At 48.9% G+C, this 18006-nt stretch overlaps 1 protein-coding gene across 2 annotated transcripts in view; it reads right to left on the bottom strand.

Annotated features, from left to right (window-relative positions):
* Positions 1-3900: 3900 nt before the first annotated feature.
* The window catches only part of PCP4 (Purkinje cell protein 4), a 50214-nt gene continuing 36108 nt past the window's right edge, over positions 3901-18006 (bottom strand). For both annotated transcript variants that reach the window (XM_049785414.1, XM_049785415.1), the window contains exon 3: positions 3901-4340. In XM_049785414.1, coding sequence (XP_049641371.1) covers positions 4213-4340 — 128 coding nt within the window. In that variant the 3' untranslated portion in view covers positions 3901-4212. The remainder of the gene's footprint in view (positions 4341-18006) is intronic.

The following is an 18006-nucleotide window of genomic DNA, read 5'->3' as shown; positions in this document are numbered from 1 at the left end:
GAACCCTGCTTGTCGCCCTCCTGGACACACAGGGAGACTATCTGTCCTTCTTCCCTAAAGTAGGTGTTACCCGAAGCCTGGCTCTAGCCTGTTGGATTGATCTTAGCCACATTGGACATGGCCCATTGCAGACCTATGTCATTCATCATGGTGTGTGGCTGTGGATCTGAACGCCTGCATCAGGCTCTGCAGGAGTGTGCAGGAGAGCCTGCTGGGAGCAGAGCATATCCTTCAGCAATGAGCTTCATCTCAGCTTCTCCAGGCAGTTGCCTGTCAACTCAGAAGCAGAGGAGGATGGTTGGATAAGAATGACAGGAGGGAATCCTGGGCTTCCAGAGGACCACTTAGAAGACCCCAGCCCCCTAAAAAAGAAAACAAAAAATAATCTTTTAAGACTTGATCAAAGATTATCCTCCATATTTAAAATCAGCCAATCCCCAAGGAAACAGTCAATGAAAACAAAACAACCCAACACAACCTAAAGAACTCAAGGGTGACTGTGAGCAGGACAGAAGTGAAGGAAGTTAGAAGCAATGGAAAGAGACTAGAATGAAAAGAATATCATTTTTACATGATAGAGCTGTGCACCCAGAAAGAACTGGAGCAATAATACAGAGAATAGGGTGCTTGCTTTGCATGCTGTCGAACCTAGGTTCGGTCCTTGGCATTGCATATGACCTCCCGAGCACTGCCAGGAGTGATTCCTGAGTGCAGAGGCAGGAATAAGCCCTGAGCATTGATGGTTGTGGCCCAAGCCCCTCCACCAAAAAAGAAAATTTAAAAAGTGTGTGTCTCTGTGTGTATGTGTGTTCTGTAGCTCAGGGAGACGAGAAAAAGGTTAAACCTACAGCTTTCAACAGTGTGTCTAGATCACAGCAAAACTAGCTAAGGATGATAGCCAGAGGGATAGCATAGTGGCATTTGCCTCGCACATGGTCAACCCAGGTTCAATCCCTGGCATCCTTGGTTCCCCAGGTCTGCCAGGAATAATTTCTGAGTGCAGAGCCAGGAGTAATCCCTAAGCACCACTGGGTGTGGCCCTCCCCCCACAAAACAAATAGCTAATGATTACTTTGAGGTGTGGAGGGCAGCAAGATCCTACTCAGAAACACAACAGCCCAAAATAGAAGAGAAAGACCTCGCTGAAGAAAACTAAAAGTCTACAGAAAGCTACCGCATGCTCTGAAGACAACCTTATGCGTGCTTGACTTCCTCCCCCTTGGTGCTGTTTATTTCTAAGCTGAATGTGATTCCGCCTGTCCGTGGCATTCTATTCTCTGCTTGCATGTCTTGAGGTTCTATTCTTGGGTGTCTATGAGACCTGAATAATTTATCTGATTTTAGCTCATGTGAGTGGGTTTCTGCTCATTAAAACCAAATGACTAACTCAACCTGGGCTCTCCCTGTCACTCAGGGGTCCCTTGATCTTCAGTCTGGAATCTTCATGGGTGGCCTTTTACACTTCTCTTTGAATGGGCGTTTTCAGCTTCTTAGAAAACCTATGTGGGCAGGCAGCCTCCTCTAGCTACGAGAACCTTCAGCTACCATTTCTCCTTTACCAGGGTCAGGAGCTCTGACCTGGCTCTATTCCTCTGACTATTTACTTGCATCCTCAGGAGGAAGATTCTGATTGGAGATCCCACCTCTGGGGGTGGTGCCCACTGTGGCCAGCTGACTGGAGCCAGTGTGGTTGAATTGACCATGGGGACTCTGCCATGTGGCTGCCATTCCTCATGGCTCTCATTCAGTAATGCTGAGTTTCTGCCTATTGTGTCTCATTTTCCATTTCTCACTTGGTTTTATTCATGGTGTGTAAAACACTCCATCTCAACTTTGAATTTGGGGGCACCTGCTGGGTCTGCTCAAGTTGGTTAACCCTTCTGTGCCCACTCAGCCAACCTGGAAATTGAAGATGAACTTAGTTCCAAGGTTCAAGCTTTTGAACCCTGTTTCCTACGTGGTCCAAATGTGAGAAGAGTCACAACCCCCAGCTTTGGGCTCTTGGTCTAAAAATCTGGATATCACCTTCCTCCAAGCTTCCTCAACCACTTCACTGAGGCTGCCCGACCTCTTTGCCTACTAGCTTCCTGTATCTTTCTGACAGCTGTTCAGGTCGAAGTTGCCTGGCAAGGTTGGGGGAATCATCTCAGCCCAGAAAACTGGCTCCTCTGTTCTATCACCTCACACATTCTCCACTTCATCGTCTATCTGGGCTTCTTCTGCCTCAGCCTACTAGCCCCAAGACCAGCGATTGGCCTTGACAGTACCTTTGTACACACACTTTCTATGAGCGCAATAAATATGCATGAAGCAAGACTGAATTAGTGATGCTTCAACTCTACCCATGTAGCCCTACTCTGGCCTCTTCTTCCCTCTGGAATGAACACTATAAGCAGCTGTGGATCTAGAAGATCCTTCAGAGCCTAGAACCTGGGGTTCTAGAAGAATCTAGAAAACTCTCCAAAGCCTGGAACCTGAGGATCTAGAAGCATCTAGAAGACTCTCCAAATCCTGGAATCTGAGAATCTAGGAGGATCTAGCAGACTATACAAAGCCTGGAACCTGGGGATCGAGAGGGATCTAGAAGACTCTTCAAAGCTGGATCCAAATCTCTCTAGAATTATCTCCAACACCTAGAGCTCTTCTCCTTCCTCTAGTCTAGTTCTATGTGCTTATCCCCATATAGAAGGGGGTCTTCCCCTGCTATCTCTTGGAATTCACTTAAATTCAGCTGAAATACAAAAGCCCCTATCTCACACACACACACACACACACACACACACACACACACACACACACACACACAGTTGTGCCCCATGCTGGAATAGAAATCAGGGAAATACAAGAGAGGCCTGAGGGACCCTCCTGGATCACAGCCCTCTCTACTCTTCACTTCCTTCAGCCCTGTGAGCTTCGTTACCAAAAAAATGTACCCTTCTCCAGGAAACAGAGAGGAGGAGCGCCTTCCCCCGAAGTCTCCTACTCTGCAGGGAGTGTTTCCTGGGGTAGTGTAGCCAGATGGGCTTTCAGGAGGACCCCAGATAGAGAAGACCTCCCCATAGGCACATCATTAAGGGCCCCAATCCCCAAAACTATGCAGTATTTGGGCTGGGACTTGAGGCCCACAGAGTCCTCCAGGGGTGCAGGCACTGGGCTTGTTCTCAGAACTTCCTACAGGAGAAAGTGGTGCAATCTGCATCATTTCTGGGCATCAGCACTCCCAGCCCTCAGAAGCTCTGGGAAGACTGCCAGCCATGGACAGTGGGGTAGGAGCACACCTTCACCATTGTGGGGCCACATAATAGCTCAGTTCACAGGAGACTCAAGGACAGCGGCTCCCGAAGACAGGAATACACTCAGTCTCCTGGCTTCTGCCTCTTGGGGGGGGGGGGCTTTCTCAGGCTTTCTGCAAAGCCGGATGTGGTGTGGGAAGATGAGGGTCAGGCAGAGAGTTTCTATCACCTGGCAGAGGGAGAGAACCCAAATAGGCAGTCAATCCCACGGGAGGAGCAACAGGAGGAGGTGGGCCAGAGGATCTAGGTGGGCTAGAGGATCTTCCCTCTGAATCCCACAGCCCAGAACTGCAGGGAAGCCCAGGACATTTTGAAAAATGGGGTACAGAGGGTGTTTGAACCGCAACTGGGTGATGCTTCAAAGTAAAATGCATCCCCGGGGAGTCATAGGGTCAGTGATGCTCCAGAGTTTTTGGTACCCAGGATGCAAGACTTGGCCCCTGCCCTTGCTGAGAGATGCGCTGTGCAGCTGAGCATATTTTGGAAGTGTTGCAGCAGCTTCTAAGTGACAAGTCTTGTGCTCAGGGGCAAAGGACAGGGGACAGGCAGCCACCTCTGCCAGGCTGACTTCCAGCTACAGAGAGAGGGAAGGATGCAGAGACAGGAATCAGGCATCTCAATTCCTTTTTATTACAACATCAAGGAACACAGGCTGGTTGCGGGAGGAACGATTCTGGAGATCAACACAGAGATGAAGCCACTCGCAGGTGCGGTGTCTACACCTTCCTCTAGGGGGTCTATGTCACAGGTGTGTGTGTGTGTGTGTGTTTATGTGTGTGTGTGTGTGTACATGCATTGAAGGGGGTGGTGTGTGCGTGTCAGGGGTAGTGCACACGCTCTTTCGAGGGTGTCTTAGTTGGTTGACAGATGAAGGTGAAATCTGGACTCTTCCAGCGGGTGGTGAAGCGGGGCGTCCCCCCTATGACTGCGAGCCAGCCTTTTTCTTCTGGAATTTTCTGAACTGAGACTGAATGGCGACAGCCGCCCGCTCTGTCTCTGGTGCGTCCATGTCAATGTCGAATTCTTCCTGCACTTTCTTCTGCCCATCTGCAGTGAGAAAAACAGAGACATCAGACTCCTTAGGGGCAGAGAAGGACCCCAGAGTCAGGATGAATACTCCCAGGTATGTCACGGCTTGCCCTCTGCCTAGGCACCCCAAGCACAGCAAGGAGAAACCTGGTGGCATACAAGTGTCCTGGGCCTCCTTCGAGATAGAGCTGACCTCAGTCTGGCCTCCTGAACGTTTATCTGCCTGTGTGGACAAGACTAGCCAAGGACACATTCTCTCCCCATCAGTCCCTTTCTGTGCATCATTTTCCCTTCCAAAGAAAGTATTTGATGGGAGCTGAGTACATCTCAGCGGCACCATCATCCTCTCACAATAACCCATCTTGACACAGCTGAAATAATGCCACAGCCCATCTGAGCTGCCTTGTGAGCTTGGAGCAGCTTCAGATCCTGATCAACCAGACTTACCTCCTTGAATCACCCACTTTCTGCCTCATTGTCATAGCTCCCTGACCCTGTAGGCTTTTTCCAGTTGGGACCCTGGAAACCCTGTGGCTTATACGATCACACAGAGCCAACAGAGTGGGGATCCCTCCTGGAGCACCAGCTGTGGGCTGATGGCTAAAAGTCCCCAAATAAACCAACTCTTCTGGTCACAAAAGAGTTCATTCCAATACTTCTATCTTGGGGAACACCCACCATCAGATTCTCTTGTTTGTTTTGGGGTCACACCTGGAGGCACTCAGGGCTTACTCCTGGCTCTGTGCTCAAGGATCACTCCTGGCATTGCTCAGGGGATTTTATGGAAGGCTGGGAATTGAACCTGGGTCAGACACATGCAAGGCAAGTACCCTCCGAATCTTCAAGGCACCCTTGTTCCTAATGCAAACATAGAGTATATCTGGGATCTGCTCTGGAGCTAGGTCAAGGCAGGTGAGCCAAGTTCAGGGAACCACAGAAAGTCCCACCCCACAGCCCTCTATCCACACTAAAGGCTGTGCTGGACTCCAGCAATCAGACATCTACTGGACAGAAGCCTATTCCATCTGCAGGGCACAGTGCCCAGGAGGGAGAGGGAGCCCTGGTGTGGGGGTGACCAGCTCCCAGCCCCTGGCAGGAGCCACAGGGACACTTCTCCTAACTGTCCTGCAGGCCAGGTTACTTGTTCCTGCAGGGACTGAGACAGGATGGGCCTGGGCTCAGCTTCCATTCTGCCTGGCCCCAGAGGGAGGCCTGGAATAGCAGGAAATAGTGTGTCTTTTCCTCTGAGTATCCATGAGGTTCTCCTTGCAGCCCACCCTGGGTCCCCTTCACAGATCCCCACCTGCAGACGCAAAACAGACTCATCATGATCTGTGAATAGCAAAGAGCAAGGCCAGGGGATTGTCATCCTGGGCAAAACTCCAGGGGTTTGCACTTAGCAGGTACATGCATGAGGGTCTGAGCTGAGAGATCTCAAGTCTGGTGTCAAAGCAAAGGTGCCACCTTATTTTGTAGACACCCATAATTGGCGACAGGATTGAGCCCCATGGCAGGTGCCTAAATCACACACCTAGTAGCACTCAGGGGTTATTCCTGGCATCTGCTCTGTGGCTCTGCAAATAGTTTCTGGGGCTCCAGGGACCACTGGCTTTCTTTTATTTCCTCATTTCTCATTCTTTCTCACATGGCTGCTTTCTCCTCTTCATCGAAGAACCCCCAAGGGGTTGGAGAGGAGCTCACACTCCTGCTAACTCACCTCTCACAGTTCTAGGGCTAGGTCATGGCCCACAGTAGGGAATTTGCCTTGGTGTGTGAGGCCTGGGTTCAATATCAAGCATCCCCTGATTCCCTGAGCATGCCCCCCCCCAGCCAAAATAATCAGGGGGTAGCAAGATAGTACAGAGGTTAAAGCACTTGCTTTCCATATGGCCATCCCAGGTTTGATCCCCAGAAAGTTCCCGCAACACCAATAGAAGGAATTTCTGAGCAGAGAGCTCAGGAATAAGCCCTGAGCATTGCTGGATTTGGCCCCCAAATAAACCAACTGAAGAGAAATACAATTAAAAAGTGAAGACTTGGTCTCCCTTCTGAGGGCCTTGGTCATAAGACTCCAGCTTGTGAATTGGGGTGAAGGGAAAGTATGGCCTTAACATCACATCACCTCGCTGTGGTCATCGAGCAGCTACTCTTCTTCAACCCACCTGGCCCCTGCCACCCCCAACCCCGATTTCACTTCTTATTGTCCGGGTCTTGTTTGCAACCGGGTGGAGTTTGAGGTGTCCAGACTCACATGGCCCTCCCGACCACCACAGTTTCTGTGTCACCCTAGTTACTCAAACCTCACTCCTCAGCCCTCCCCACACTCATTCCTTTGTTGCTTCCTGCCCATGGGTTTGTGTAGAATTCGTGCTCATTAAACCACATCCAAGTGTGGACCAACACTGATGTTGACTCTTCCCCACTCACCAGTGAAGCCAGCCTGTACCCGAGCTACATTCACTTCCTGCTTTGTTCCACTGAACATTTTTAAGCCATTTTTCCCTAAAAGGCACCATTTCATCTCATCTCTTTTTTGTTTGTTTTATTTGAGGGCCATACCCAGCTGTGCTCAGGTGTTACTCCTGGCTCTGTGCTTAAGGATCACACCTGGTGATGCCAGGGAGACTCTATGGGATGTTAGGAATGGAACTGGCGCCAGATATGTGCAAGGCAAATGCTCTCCCCCACTGTATTACTTATAACACCAGCCTAGTATTTCCTCTCTTGAACAGCAACTGTGCATGGACCATCATTCCTTATCTAGTCTTCTGTAGGGGTGGGTTCTGTGGTGGGTTTCTGGTATATATGAAAATATTCCCATAAGATTATCCTTTGCCTCTTGTCCCACCTTGACCTTCCAGGTAGGGGCGCTGTTGAAAGCCAAATAAATAGCTTGAGTGCCAGGCATTCGGGGTCTTTTGCCAGAGTTGGCTGCCTGTCTCGGGGTGTGTTTAGGAGCTAGCAGCAGGCTGACAAAGGACTCTCTTCACCCAACCTTTTACCCCTTAACCCGTCTATGTGGATTATTTGCTGCGGATAAATATTAGCAAGATTTCCCCCCCAAAAGGGGACAAGGGGATGGGAATCAATTTCTCATTCTGGGAGCTCTTTGTGGATTTTCAAACAACCAATAAAGAAGTAAACGGGACCCAACAGGTCTCTATGAGCAAAGCTTCTATGAGCAGAGGACTTCAGTTCAGTGGTTGGTGTTGTGGGTGATGGGGACATGGAAGGGGGTCCCCAGCCATGGCCTCCCCACACCAGGCACATGTTCTACTGCACATGACATTCCCAGTCCATGTCTGTTCTGAGAGTCTCAGGAGAGATTGTCTCCAGGTCACAAAGCCAACAAATGATGGTGCAGAATCCCACTCCCACTGCAGAGCAATGACTTCCCACAGACACCTTGTGAGCTCAGGTCTTGTTCTTCATCTGCTCTTAATTCAATAGTGCTGCTCTGTTTCGAGTGCTCTGACCCAGTCTGTAATGAGAGTCTCTTTGTGCATAACTCAAGAGGCCTTTTCAGCCAAAGGAGTCTATCCCTGCCCCAGTGAAAGCAAAGATTCCGACACGATTGTAAGGAATAATGTAATCATGACATTTGCTGCAACATGGATGAAACTGGAAGATATTATGCTAAGTGAGGTAAGCCAGAAGATAAATCCAGAATGATATCACTTATATGTGGTATTGAGAATAACTGCATAAATAACAATGATTTATGTGGGAATTGTTGAGAACATATTAGGCTCCAGAGGATAGTGAGAAGGAAAGAAAGCGAGTGATGGAAGAGAAAGCCAAATGCAAAATGACAAGAAAACAAGGGCCAAGGGGACTCAGCTGTATGGGTGGTGTGAAGAAAGGACAGAACTAAATATCCAAGCAACAGGGCCAACAACAATGATATCACAAGACTCAAATTTTAACAACCCAACTTGAAAACGGGCCTGTTAGGATGGTTAGCTAGGGTGGTAGTGGTGGCAGGGGATGGACTCTGAAAACAGTGGTGGAGGGAGGTTGACACTGGCGGTGAGATTGCTACTGAAAAACTATAAATAACTTTGTAAATCGCAATGGTTTAAATAAAAAAATTAAAATAAAAAAAAAGCAAGTAAATATTTCAGGCAGCCAGTCTGCACTCTGGGTTTTTTTTTGTTTGTTTGTTTTTTGTTTTTTTGTTTTTCGGGCCACACCCATTTGATGCTCAGGGGTTACTCCTGGCTAAGCGCTCAGAAATTGCCCCTGGCTTGGGGGGACCATGTGGGATGCCAGGGGATCGAACCGCAGTCCTTCCTTGGCTAGTGCTTGCAAGGCAGACACCTTACCTCTAGCGCCACCTCGCCGGCCCCCAGTCTGCACTCTTATTTACATGCAAACCTATCAACTGCTGCTGGTTTCAGACAGCCTCCCCACACACCGCCTAAGCCACCCCCACACACACACACACACACAAGCCCAACAGGTCTGTGAGTGACCAAGAGCCTCCATAAATAGAAATAGGAAGAACAAGCCATCTCCTGACCTCAGAGCCATGTGCAGTGCCTACCTTGGGCATCACCGCATACCGAATAGGGCAGGGTCAGAAGTACCAACACCCAGGAGAAGGAAGACAGCTGGGAAGTGAGAACTAAGACCCAGGATCTACCCCACCCCTGCAGTCTGAGCCGGGCTCTGGGGTGACTGAACAACAGTTTTGGGGGGAAAAAATTATCCTCCACCCCCGAATTCACAGTCCAAGTGGCAGACGAGTCGATTAGCATAAACCTGCAGAAACAGAACAGATTTGGGCCTCCTCCCGCCATGACGAAATCTATTCATGGATCCTGCACAGCCCAGAGAGAGGAAGAGAAGTAGGGAACTCAGCAGCCTTCTTGCACCCAAGGAAGCCTCCCCATGCTAAACCTGAGGCCCTCTCGACAACAGTGCTCCTGAGTCAAGGACAATGTAGGCAGAACCAACGTAAGGAAGGTCACGCACCAGGTCAGACACTCAACGCTGGCAAACACACTCCCACCAGCCGAAATGCAACTCTGTGTATTTTAAGGTTTATGAGAGAAACCAATTACCTCCTAAGGCCTGATCCTATGGATCAGAAATTTGCACAGAAGCAGTAAATTGGGATCTAATTGTTCTGAGTAGGAGCATGCTCCGATCACATTGAGCCCAACGCAGAGTCCTATAGAAAAGGAGCTATATTTTAGAACCCCACAAGGGAATAACAGTCATTTTTAACAGCACAGGCTACCCAGAGGGGTCTTTTAATGCCACGGTTCTTAGAGATGCCCTATCTTTTTACTGCCCCCCATGCATAATGGTATGATGTTAACTCACAAACAAATTAATCTCTTCATTTAGGGAGCCCTTGATCAATTAAAGCTAACGGCACAAAGATTTGCCCATTTCTTGGGAATTCACCCTCTCTGCCCCAGGATCCCAGACTGGCTCCAGAGTGTGAAAATGGCCTTCTGAAGGGCCTCAACCCAAGCCTGCATGATGGGGTGGGAGCAGCAAGGATCAGAATGTTGATCCCAAAAGCCTCAGCTTGGATGAGAATTGATGTCGAGAACAAGGCGACCAGTGTTAGGAGAAGCTGCGTCCTCCCCAGGGGAAAAGGAGTCGTCACAACAAATACATAAGCCTCCCTGGCACAGACCTTGGCATGGAGCCCCAGCTTACGAGATGCCAATGGAAACGCAAAGGTGGCGCATTCTTTAACAGCAGGACATGGAGCCAGCAAAGGGCACGGTCGCCCTTCAGCCAGATTTTCCTAGATTCAAAAGGCCCTGCAGGGACAGGCAGAGGGAGAATACCAGGGGTCCCCCTTTCTCCCCACTGGCTGCATGTTATTGAGTGGGGGCCGCTGGTGCGGAGAATTGCAATTTTCCAGGTTTTGGCAAAGCGACAGAGATTAACGAGCAGGTCCGAGGTGGCCCCACCAGGAACACGAGGGAACAGGGCTTTGGTCTCTGCATTTCTGTCTCTTCTCTTCCCATAAAAATTTATTTGGGACTTTGAGTTTTATAAGGGGAGAGAAGAGAAGAGGAGGGAAGAGGAGGAGAGGGGAGGGGAAGGGAGAAGAGAGGAGGAGAGGAGAGAAGAGGCAAGGAGAGAGGAGGGAAGGTCAGGGGAGGGAAGGGGAGAGGAGGGAAGAGGAGAGGCGATGAGATGAGGGGAAGGAAGGGCAGGGGAGGTAAGGGGAGGGAAGAAGAGAGAATTTTTTTGTTCTAAGACAAACAATAACCAAAAAATTTTTTGTTTGTTTGGGGCCACACTGGTAGAGTTCAGGACTGACTCAAGGCTCTGTGCTTAGGGATCACTCCTGGCAAACTCAAGGGACCACGCAGAATGCTGAGGATCAAACCCAGGTTGGCCAACACCCTACTTCGGTACTAGGCAGCCAACAACAAAGGATTTTTAAGAAAGCTATTTCTGTACTCGCAAAATTTCCACTGTTTGCACTGGGCTTTGCAGTTCTGAGTGCAATTGGATTTGGCCAGCTGAATGGGCCAGTTTACCCCTGACTAATGCAAAACGATTGCCAGCTCCAGGCTTCTTGGCACTTGTTATCTCAAGCCAATGTTAACCCGAGCACCCTGGGACACAGACCACGGGGCAGCTGGGCAAGGCTCTGAGCAGGCCCACAGGGATTCGCTGTAGGGCTGAGCATAGCGAGAAGTGGCCCCTACCTGTCCCCCACACCCTCCAGCGCTACCTAGGGATTCTTAATGATGACTGAATTGAAGGGGGCACCTCTGGGCAGGACAGAAGAGGAAAGAGCAGCATGAAAAGCCATCGCTGGATCTCAGTCCAGCTCACCCAGAAGGCCAAGTGGAAGAGGCAGATAAAGAAAGCCTGGAGGGGCCAGGGCACAGTAGGATGGGTGTTTGCCTTGCAAGCAGCCGATCTGAGTTCAATACCTAGCATCCATTAGGGTCCCCTGAGACTGTCAGGAGTAATTTCTGAGCACAGAGCCATGAATTTTTGAGTACCACCAAGTGTAGCCCAACAACAAAAGCAAGAAAATATGGAAAACATGGTGTTTTCCTCTAGGTTCTGGGCTACCCAGGGAGTTTTGGGGAAGACCAGCTAACTATCCCTAGCCAAGGGATGGAACCAAGACATGGATTCAGTCCATGATAGATGAGTCTTCCCACTCCTCTCTGTGTTCCCCACCCATGCCTTCTTTGTGGCTGAGACCTGACTCCTGTCTTTCCTCAGGATGTGAATCATCCCAGAGCTGAGCCCCAGGATGACCTTGATCTCACTTCAGGACTCCGGCAAGGCCCAGTCACTAACAACCTGGTTTGAGGCGAGGGCACTGAGGCCGAGACACAGAAATGTGACCACAGCAGCCAATTCTGAACATCCGGCAAAGGCCATGCAAGTAAAGACAGTGGAGAATAGGCAGATGCAGCTCAGAGAGCCAGGACATGGGGCTTGGGCAAGACACCATCCCTCAGCAGCTCACCCCAGTTCAATGTCTGACACTGCTTGGTTCCTTGCGCACCCCAAGGAGCCTCTGAGCACTGTTGGATGGAGCCCTGAAGCACCATCCAGATGACCCCAGATAATCCCTCACCCCACAGGACCCAAGTAGCCCCACCATCAACTCCTGCCCAAGTAACTAAGAACTGCCAGGAAAGCCCCGGGCCCTTAAGCACTGCTGAGGAGTTCTTCCCAACACCACAAACAGGCGGATTTGTACTGTCAACACCTGCTGCATCGGGGAAGGAGGATCCAAGTCAAATCTGACTGCTGGGAGGTGGCCTGAGGTGGCTTCCAGAGCTAAAGTCCTTTTCTGTGTTCAAAATGGGTGTGATAAGTAAAGGACACCCCAAATTCAGGCTCTACCTCCCAAGAATACAGCACCAGTCAGCCATCTGCATAGTCAAACATACATATAGTCAAATATACAATCAATCGTGCATATAGTCCACCATACATGCAGTCCACCATACGTACAAATAGTCATATACAATTAAACATACATACACACAAACATGCATACATACAGTCAAACAATGCTTATATATCATACGTCAGTCATACACCTAGTCAAACATACATACAGTCAAGCATAGTGCTTATAGCCATACAGATAGTGAAACACGCATACATACATGGCCAAATATAATGCATACTAACATACATACACAGTCACAATATAGTCAAATATACATACACATCCTAACAGCCATTCAGTCAAACATGATGCTTGCATCCATTAGTCATATGTCAAACATATATACATAGTCATATATATATTGAAACATGTGGCATACAGTCAAACCAATGCTTACACATACATAGTCACGCATAGTCAGTCACTCATGTAGAAATAGCCACACAGTTGTGCCTATAGTCAAATAAGGCATACTTACATACATGCAGTCAGTCATAATTACTTCCCTACAAACATAATGCATGCTCGCATACATACCTCCAGATAGTCAAACATACATGCATCCTTCCAGCCAACAGTCCCAGAGGCCTGAGTCTCTTTGGGGCTCTTCTGCCTGCCATCACCCGCCCACCAAACCCCTTTCCTCGAGAGGAATAAACTCCCCGCACTTCAGCCTGGTCCTTCGAGCCTTTCCTCTCCTCAGAGACAGAGGTGATGAGACGCCTCTCCTGACACTCACACCACAGAAGTGCCGCACGCACTTGGAGCATCTCTGCTGGTAGCAGCGCTCACTCCCCATCTGGCCATGGCATAGACCTTGGCTTCCTGTTCCTCTGCCAACCTTACATGCTCTCCGCTGCTATCGGCATCTGCTCAGCTTTCTTCCGGAAATCTTTCTAGCATGTTCCATAACCCTACCTGCCCTCCTTTACTTTCGTATTTTTCAAATACTTGACTTTTCTTCCCCTTAAAAACAAACAAAAACCAGCATTTTAGAGGTGAGTGTTCTGAAACTTGGGATCTTATTTTGCTCTTTGCCTGGGAAATGGGTTCATCTGTTACTTTTATAAAAGAGACAGAGGAGCTGGAGAGATAGTACAATGTGCAGGGCATTTGCCTTGCACATGGCAGATCCAAGTTTGACCCCAACATGCTATATGGTCCCCAGAGCCTGCTAGAAGTATTTTCTGAGCACAGAGACAGAAGTAACCCCTGAGCACTACAAGGTGTGGCCCAAAAGCAGAAAGAGAATCACAGGAGAGACAGTGCAGTGAGTAGGGCACTTGCCTTGTATACAGCTGACCTGAATTAGCCCCTGGTATCCCATATGATCTTCTAAACTCCACCAGGAGTAATTCCTGAGCACTGCTGAGAGTGGCCCCCCAAACAAACAAAAATGAGAGACAGAGTGTTGGTACAGGGGGTAAAGAAGGCATTTTCCTTATACACAGCTGACCCTAATTCGATCCCTGGTACCACACACGGTCCCTCAAAGGTGCCAGGCGTGATCCCTGAGCACAAAACTCGGAGTAATCCCTGAGCACCACTGGGTGCAACCCAACCCCCACCTCTCCAAAGTAAGAGAGAATAAAATCTAAAAACCACAAAGAAATAAAGGTTTATGGTTTCTGGAATAGGTCTCTGAGCCACAGAGCACTCCCGACTTGGCTCTGAACAGCAGAGACTGAGGCTGTGTTTGAAGGTGCCTCCTCCATATGCCGAGCTAGAGCTAAAGAGAGAGGGAGAGAAAGAGAGGGAGGGAAAGAGAGGGAGAGGGAGAGAGAGCAGGGCCCAGGGCATGAGGCATCATCCCTGAGTCCCAGAATCCCCTCCAGCAGGGGCAAACCCCACGAGCTGACCCCCTTTTGAACAAGCTTCACCTTCCATTGACACTGTATACCACAAACAATCCCCCCAATCCTGATGTTCCTCCAGACCAGAAACAAAGCACTTTTATTTTGAGATTTTTTTTTTTTTCAAAACAGAAATATCATGTGGCAGGAGACAGGAGCCTCCAAGCACCGGATCTGGCAGTGTATTAGAGGAAAACCCTATAACAGCAACCCACGGCCAAACGCTGCCCTAGCTCGTGATCTCAGGAGAGTGGAGAAGCCTTGTAGAGGCTAAAAAAATTTTAATAATATTTTTAGAGGCCAGAACTATAGCACAGCGAGGAGGGAGTTTGCCTTGCACATAGCCAATCTGGGTTCAATCTCCAGCATCCACAGGTTCCCTAAGCACCTCCAGGAGTGATTCCTTAATGCAGAGCCAGGAGTAGTCTCTGAGCACTGCTGGGTGTGGCCCCAAACCGATAATAATAATAATAATTTAATGTAATCACCATGATACCATAACATAACAACAGTTACCAAGTTGTTGATGACTGGGTTTCAGTCATGCAACGTGGAATACCTTCACCAAGGGCACATTTCCTGCCACCAATGTCCCCAGTTTTTCTCAAGTCGACCTCATCTGAGTGAGGGTACCAGGGCCCAAAGAGATGTTAGGTACCAGGTGTCTTTAGGCTGAGGCTTGGAATGGCAGGCTGAGAAGTTCTAAGAGTTACCTTCCCCTCAGTTCTGGCAGCAAAATGAGATCCAGACACGGCTCCGAGGTTCCACCCTGGTGAGGGCATAGAGGCTGAAAAATTAACCCCCAAATCTTCCACTACATGAGGAAGTGCCAAAGAGATAGTGGGCTGGTATAGGCTGAGCCAGGAATGAACTCAGTAAAGCAGGCAGCTGGGGCAGGAAGGGTAGACGTGCAAACTGAACTAAAGAGGTTTCGTTTGCCTGGAAACTGCACTCTCATCTGTGAAGTGGGAGCAAAGTGAAGAGAAGGCTCACAGCAACGTGTCAGCTGATGTGTGAGTCTTGACCTCTGAGATCAAAGATTCTGTGACCTTGAACCTATAAGCAGTTTATTACTAAAGCAGCAGGTCTGCCAGTGAAAAAAGGTGCATGGACACTGGGCTAGGGGAGTCCTCATCAGTCACCTGGAGAAGGGCCCTGCCTTTGGGCTGGGGGCTCTAAAGTGCTCCCCAATAGCTCCTCCCTACACCCTCTGAGTCCGGCCAGTCAACCTCTCCTTTTGTTGATGGTAAATCTCAAAGCCAGGTCCCAACTGGGAAAATCCAGGCCACCGCTGTGAAGGGACAGACTGGCCGTGGCTGGAACACACAAATGTACAGAGTGAGGCTGAGTCAGAGCATCCTACTGGGGTCAGGACAATGGGAAAAAGAGAAGGAAACTTCCTTCCCAGGAGATGGAATTCCAATTGTCTTGTTAACTTCAGTGGAATGGGGTGCAGAAAGTGGGCCTTGCTATCAAAGACAAGGACAGGAAATAAAGCCCTTAATAGAAAAGCCAGTGGTATGGAGCCTTGGGGCAGAGCAAATAAGGTAATTACATTGCACACACAAGCTGGGGTCAATCCCCAGCTCCACAGAGGGTCTCCTGAGCTCTGAGGACTGATCCCTGAGCTCAGAGTCTAGACTAATCCCTGAGCACTGCCAGGTGTGCCCCCAAAACCAAAAATATTTAAAAAAAAAAAAACAAGTGACAGAAGGAGCTGAGAATTCAGGCAACATTCTGCTAAGGATGCTCAGGGACCCGGGGATGGCTCCTGTCTTTGCTGTTTTGTTTTGTTTTTGTTTAGCCACATCTGTCTATGCTCAGGGCTTACTCCTGGCTCTGTGCTCAGATATAACTCCTGGTAGGGCTCAGGGAATCCTATGTATATCAAGGAATGATTCTGGATCGGCCACATGCAAGGCAAGTACCGACCTACCTTGCTGTTGAGACCAGAGTAGCTTCCACATGCCCTTCCCTATCTCACAGCCGTTCCTCAGTCCCTGCCCTTGTCCCTACCAGGGCACAGCAGCAGAGGGAAGGAGTTTTCCCTTTGCTCAAGAGCCGCTATGGGAGAAGCAGGGTGCTAAAGGCAACCAGCAGCAATTTCTGGGAAAATAATATTCTTGCAGCTTCTAATAAATGCACCTGCCAGGACATTCTTGGCAAAGCAAAAAATTGTAAAGAATCGCATTCTGAATTCTATCAAACCCACGTCAGCTTATCCTCCCCTCTTGAACTTTCCAACTATCCTTTATAGTACAAGCAGGCCCTCAAATCCTCCTTTCTTCACAAACCACTTCAACTTGCAGAAAGAACGACTCCCAGTCTGTGGGGACTACAATGGGGGTGGAGAAACTTTCTGGGCTTGGTTGTTGAGATACCAGCAGATGAATTGGATCACTGGAAGTTGCTTGCCACTTGCGATTGCAGCTAAAGGATTGAAAGAGAGGCCCCCACTGGATTCCTCCCAGCACAGCCCAGGAGGGCCTGGTTGGAGTCCTTGTTCCTGGAGCACTGGCTAGGGAGCTCAATGCTACATCTCACAGTTATCCAAGGTCCCCTGAAGCTGATGGGGACCCCCTAATATCGTCCTTCTCTGCAGTCAACCTAGCTAGGCAAGTCCATAGACTCAGTGGGTCTGCAAGAAGGCAGCCATTGGAGAGGGAGGGAGTGATATTGGGGACAATCATGATGAGAAACATGCACTGGTAAAGGCAGGGGATATTGTTTGACTGAAACTCAATCATAAACAATTTGTAACCACAGGGCTTAAATAAAGTAATAATAAATAAATAAATAAATAATAAATAAACAGCTTTCCTGGTGGTATATTGGGAGTTGACTTTCCAAACATCAGCTCATTTTCGGGGTCCCCTTTGGAGCCCGATTTGGTAGGCCCAAATTTCCAGAGGCTGTAAACAGTTACCTTTCCATTTCTGGCTCCGTTTTTTAGCTGGACAGTCTGAGGGCATCCCTTCAGGCTGGCTGGGATGGACACTGCCTTGTCTCCCACACCTCAGCCTCTCTGGAAATTGCATCCCTCCCTACCTTTTTGTCTTTGACCTTCCTCCCTCTGTTTTCCTCCATGATTGCTGACAGCTTGGGGGTGTGGGGCCCTAAACTGCCTCAAGAACATGTGTTCACCTTAACCAGGGACAGCCTAATTGCTCCAAGAATGTCACATCTCTCGGCTCTCAAAAACAGAGCTGACAGTTTTTCTTCCCTGAAAAACAGGCAAAACCAAGCGGTGATATAACACAGATCAAATCAACTGGCAGATACTGGCGGTCAGCATGTACCATGTCCCAAAACCTATCCAGTATGTCATTCCCCCGGGGGTAGCCTGGCAGAAGGGGATGTAGTCAGATTCTAAAGGCACGACCCTGGCCATACCTCCATCCATCATGCCAAGCCACTTTGAGAAAGACAAAAGAAATTTTAGTAAAGGACACTCGCTCTGTCCTGAAAAGCTGCAGAGACTAATGTAATAGGACGGTGATATTTTGGATTAGGGGAGACTGGGAGGGCCCCGACCGTGCTGGGTTCAGGCCCAGTAGAAGGGGGGGGGGCAGGAAAAAGGGAGTTCTCAGCTCACACCTCCTCTGGGCTCAAGGCAATGCCTCTAAGTCTATAAACCCAGATCCTGTGCCTGAAAATTGTAGTAACCAAAACTGGGTGGGATTGGATTAAGAACTCTGTCAGCTGGAAAAGCATAAAGAGCACAGAGACAGATTCTTGGGTTTATGGGCACTTAATCTTTAAGAAAGAAGCAAAAACTATGAAGTGAAGCAAGAACAATGTCTTCAAATTGATAATAATGGGAAAACTCACCAGTTACATGTCCCCAAAATGATGAGCTCTTTCTAACATCATATACACAAAAGTCAAATCAAAAGGGACTAAATACCTTGATATTAGGCCTGAATGT

Source organism: Suncus etruscus, chromosome 13 (genome assembly GCF_024139225.1).
Source record: "Suncus etruscus isolate mSunEtr1 chromosome 13, mSunEtr1.pri.cur, whole genome shotgun sequence".
Taxonomy (NCBI): domain Eukaryota; kingdom Metazoa; phylum Chordata; class Mammalia; order Eulipotyphla; family Soricidae; genus Suncus; species Suncus etruscus.
The sequence above is the reverse complement of the archived record's forward strand: the minus strand, read 5'-3'. Positions and strand labels throughout refer to the sequence as shown.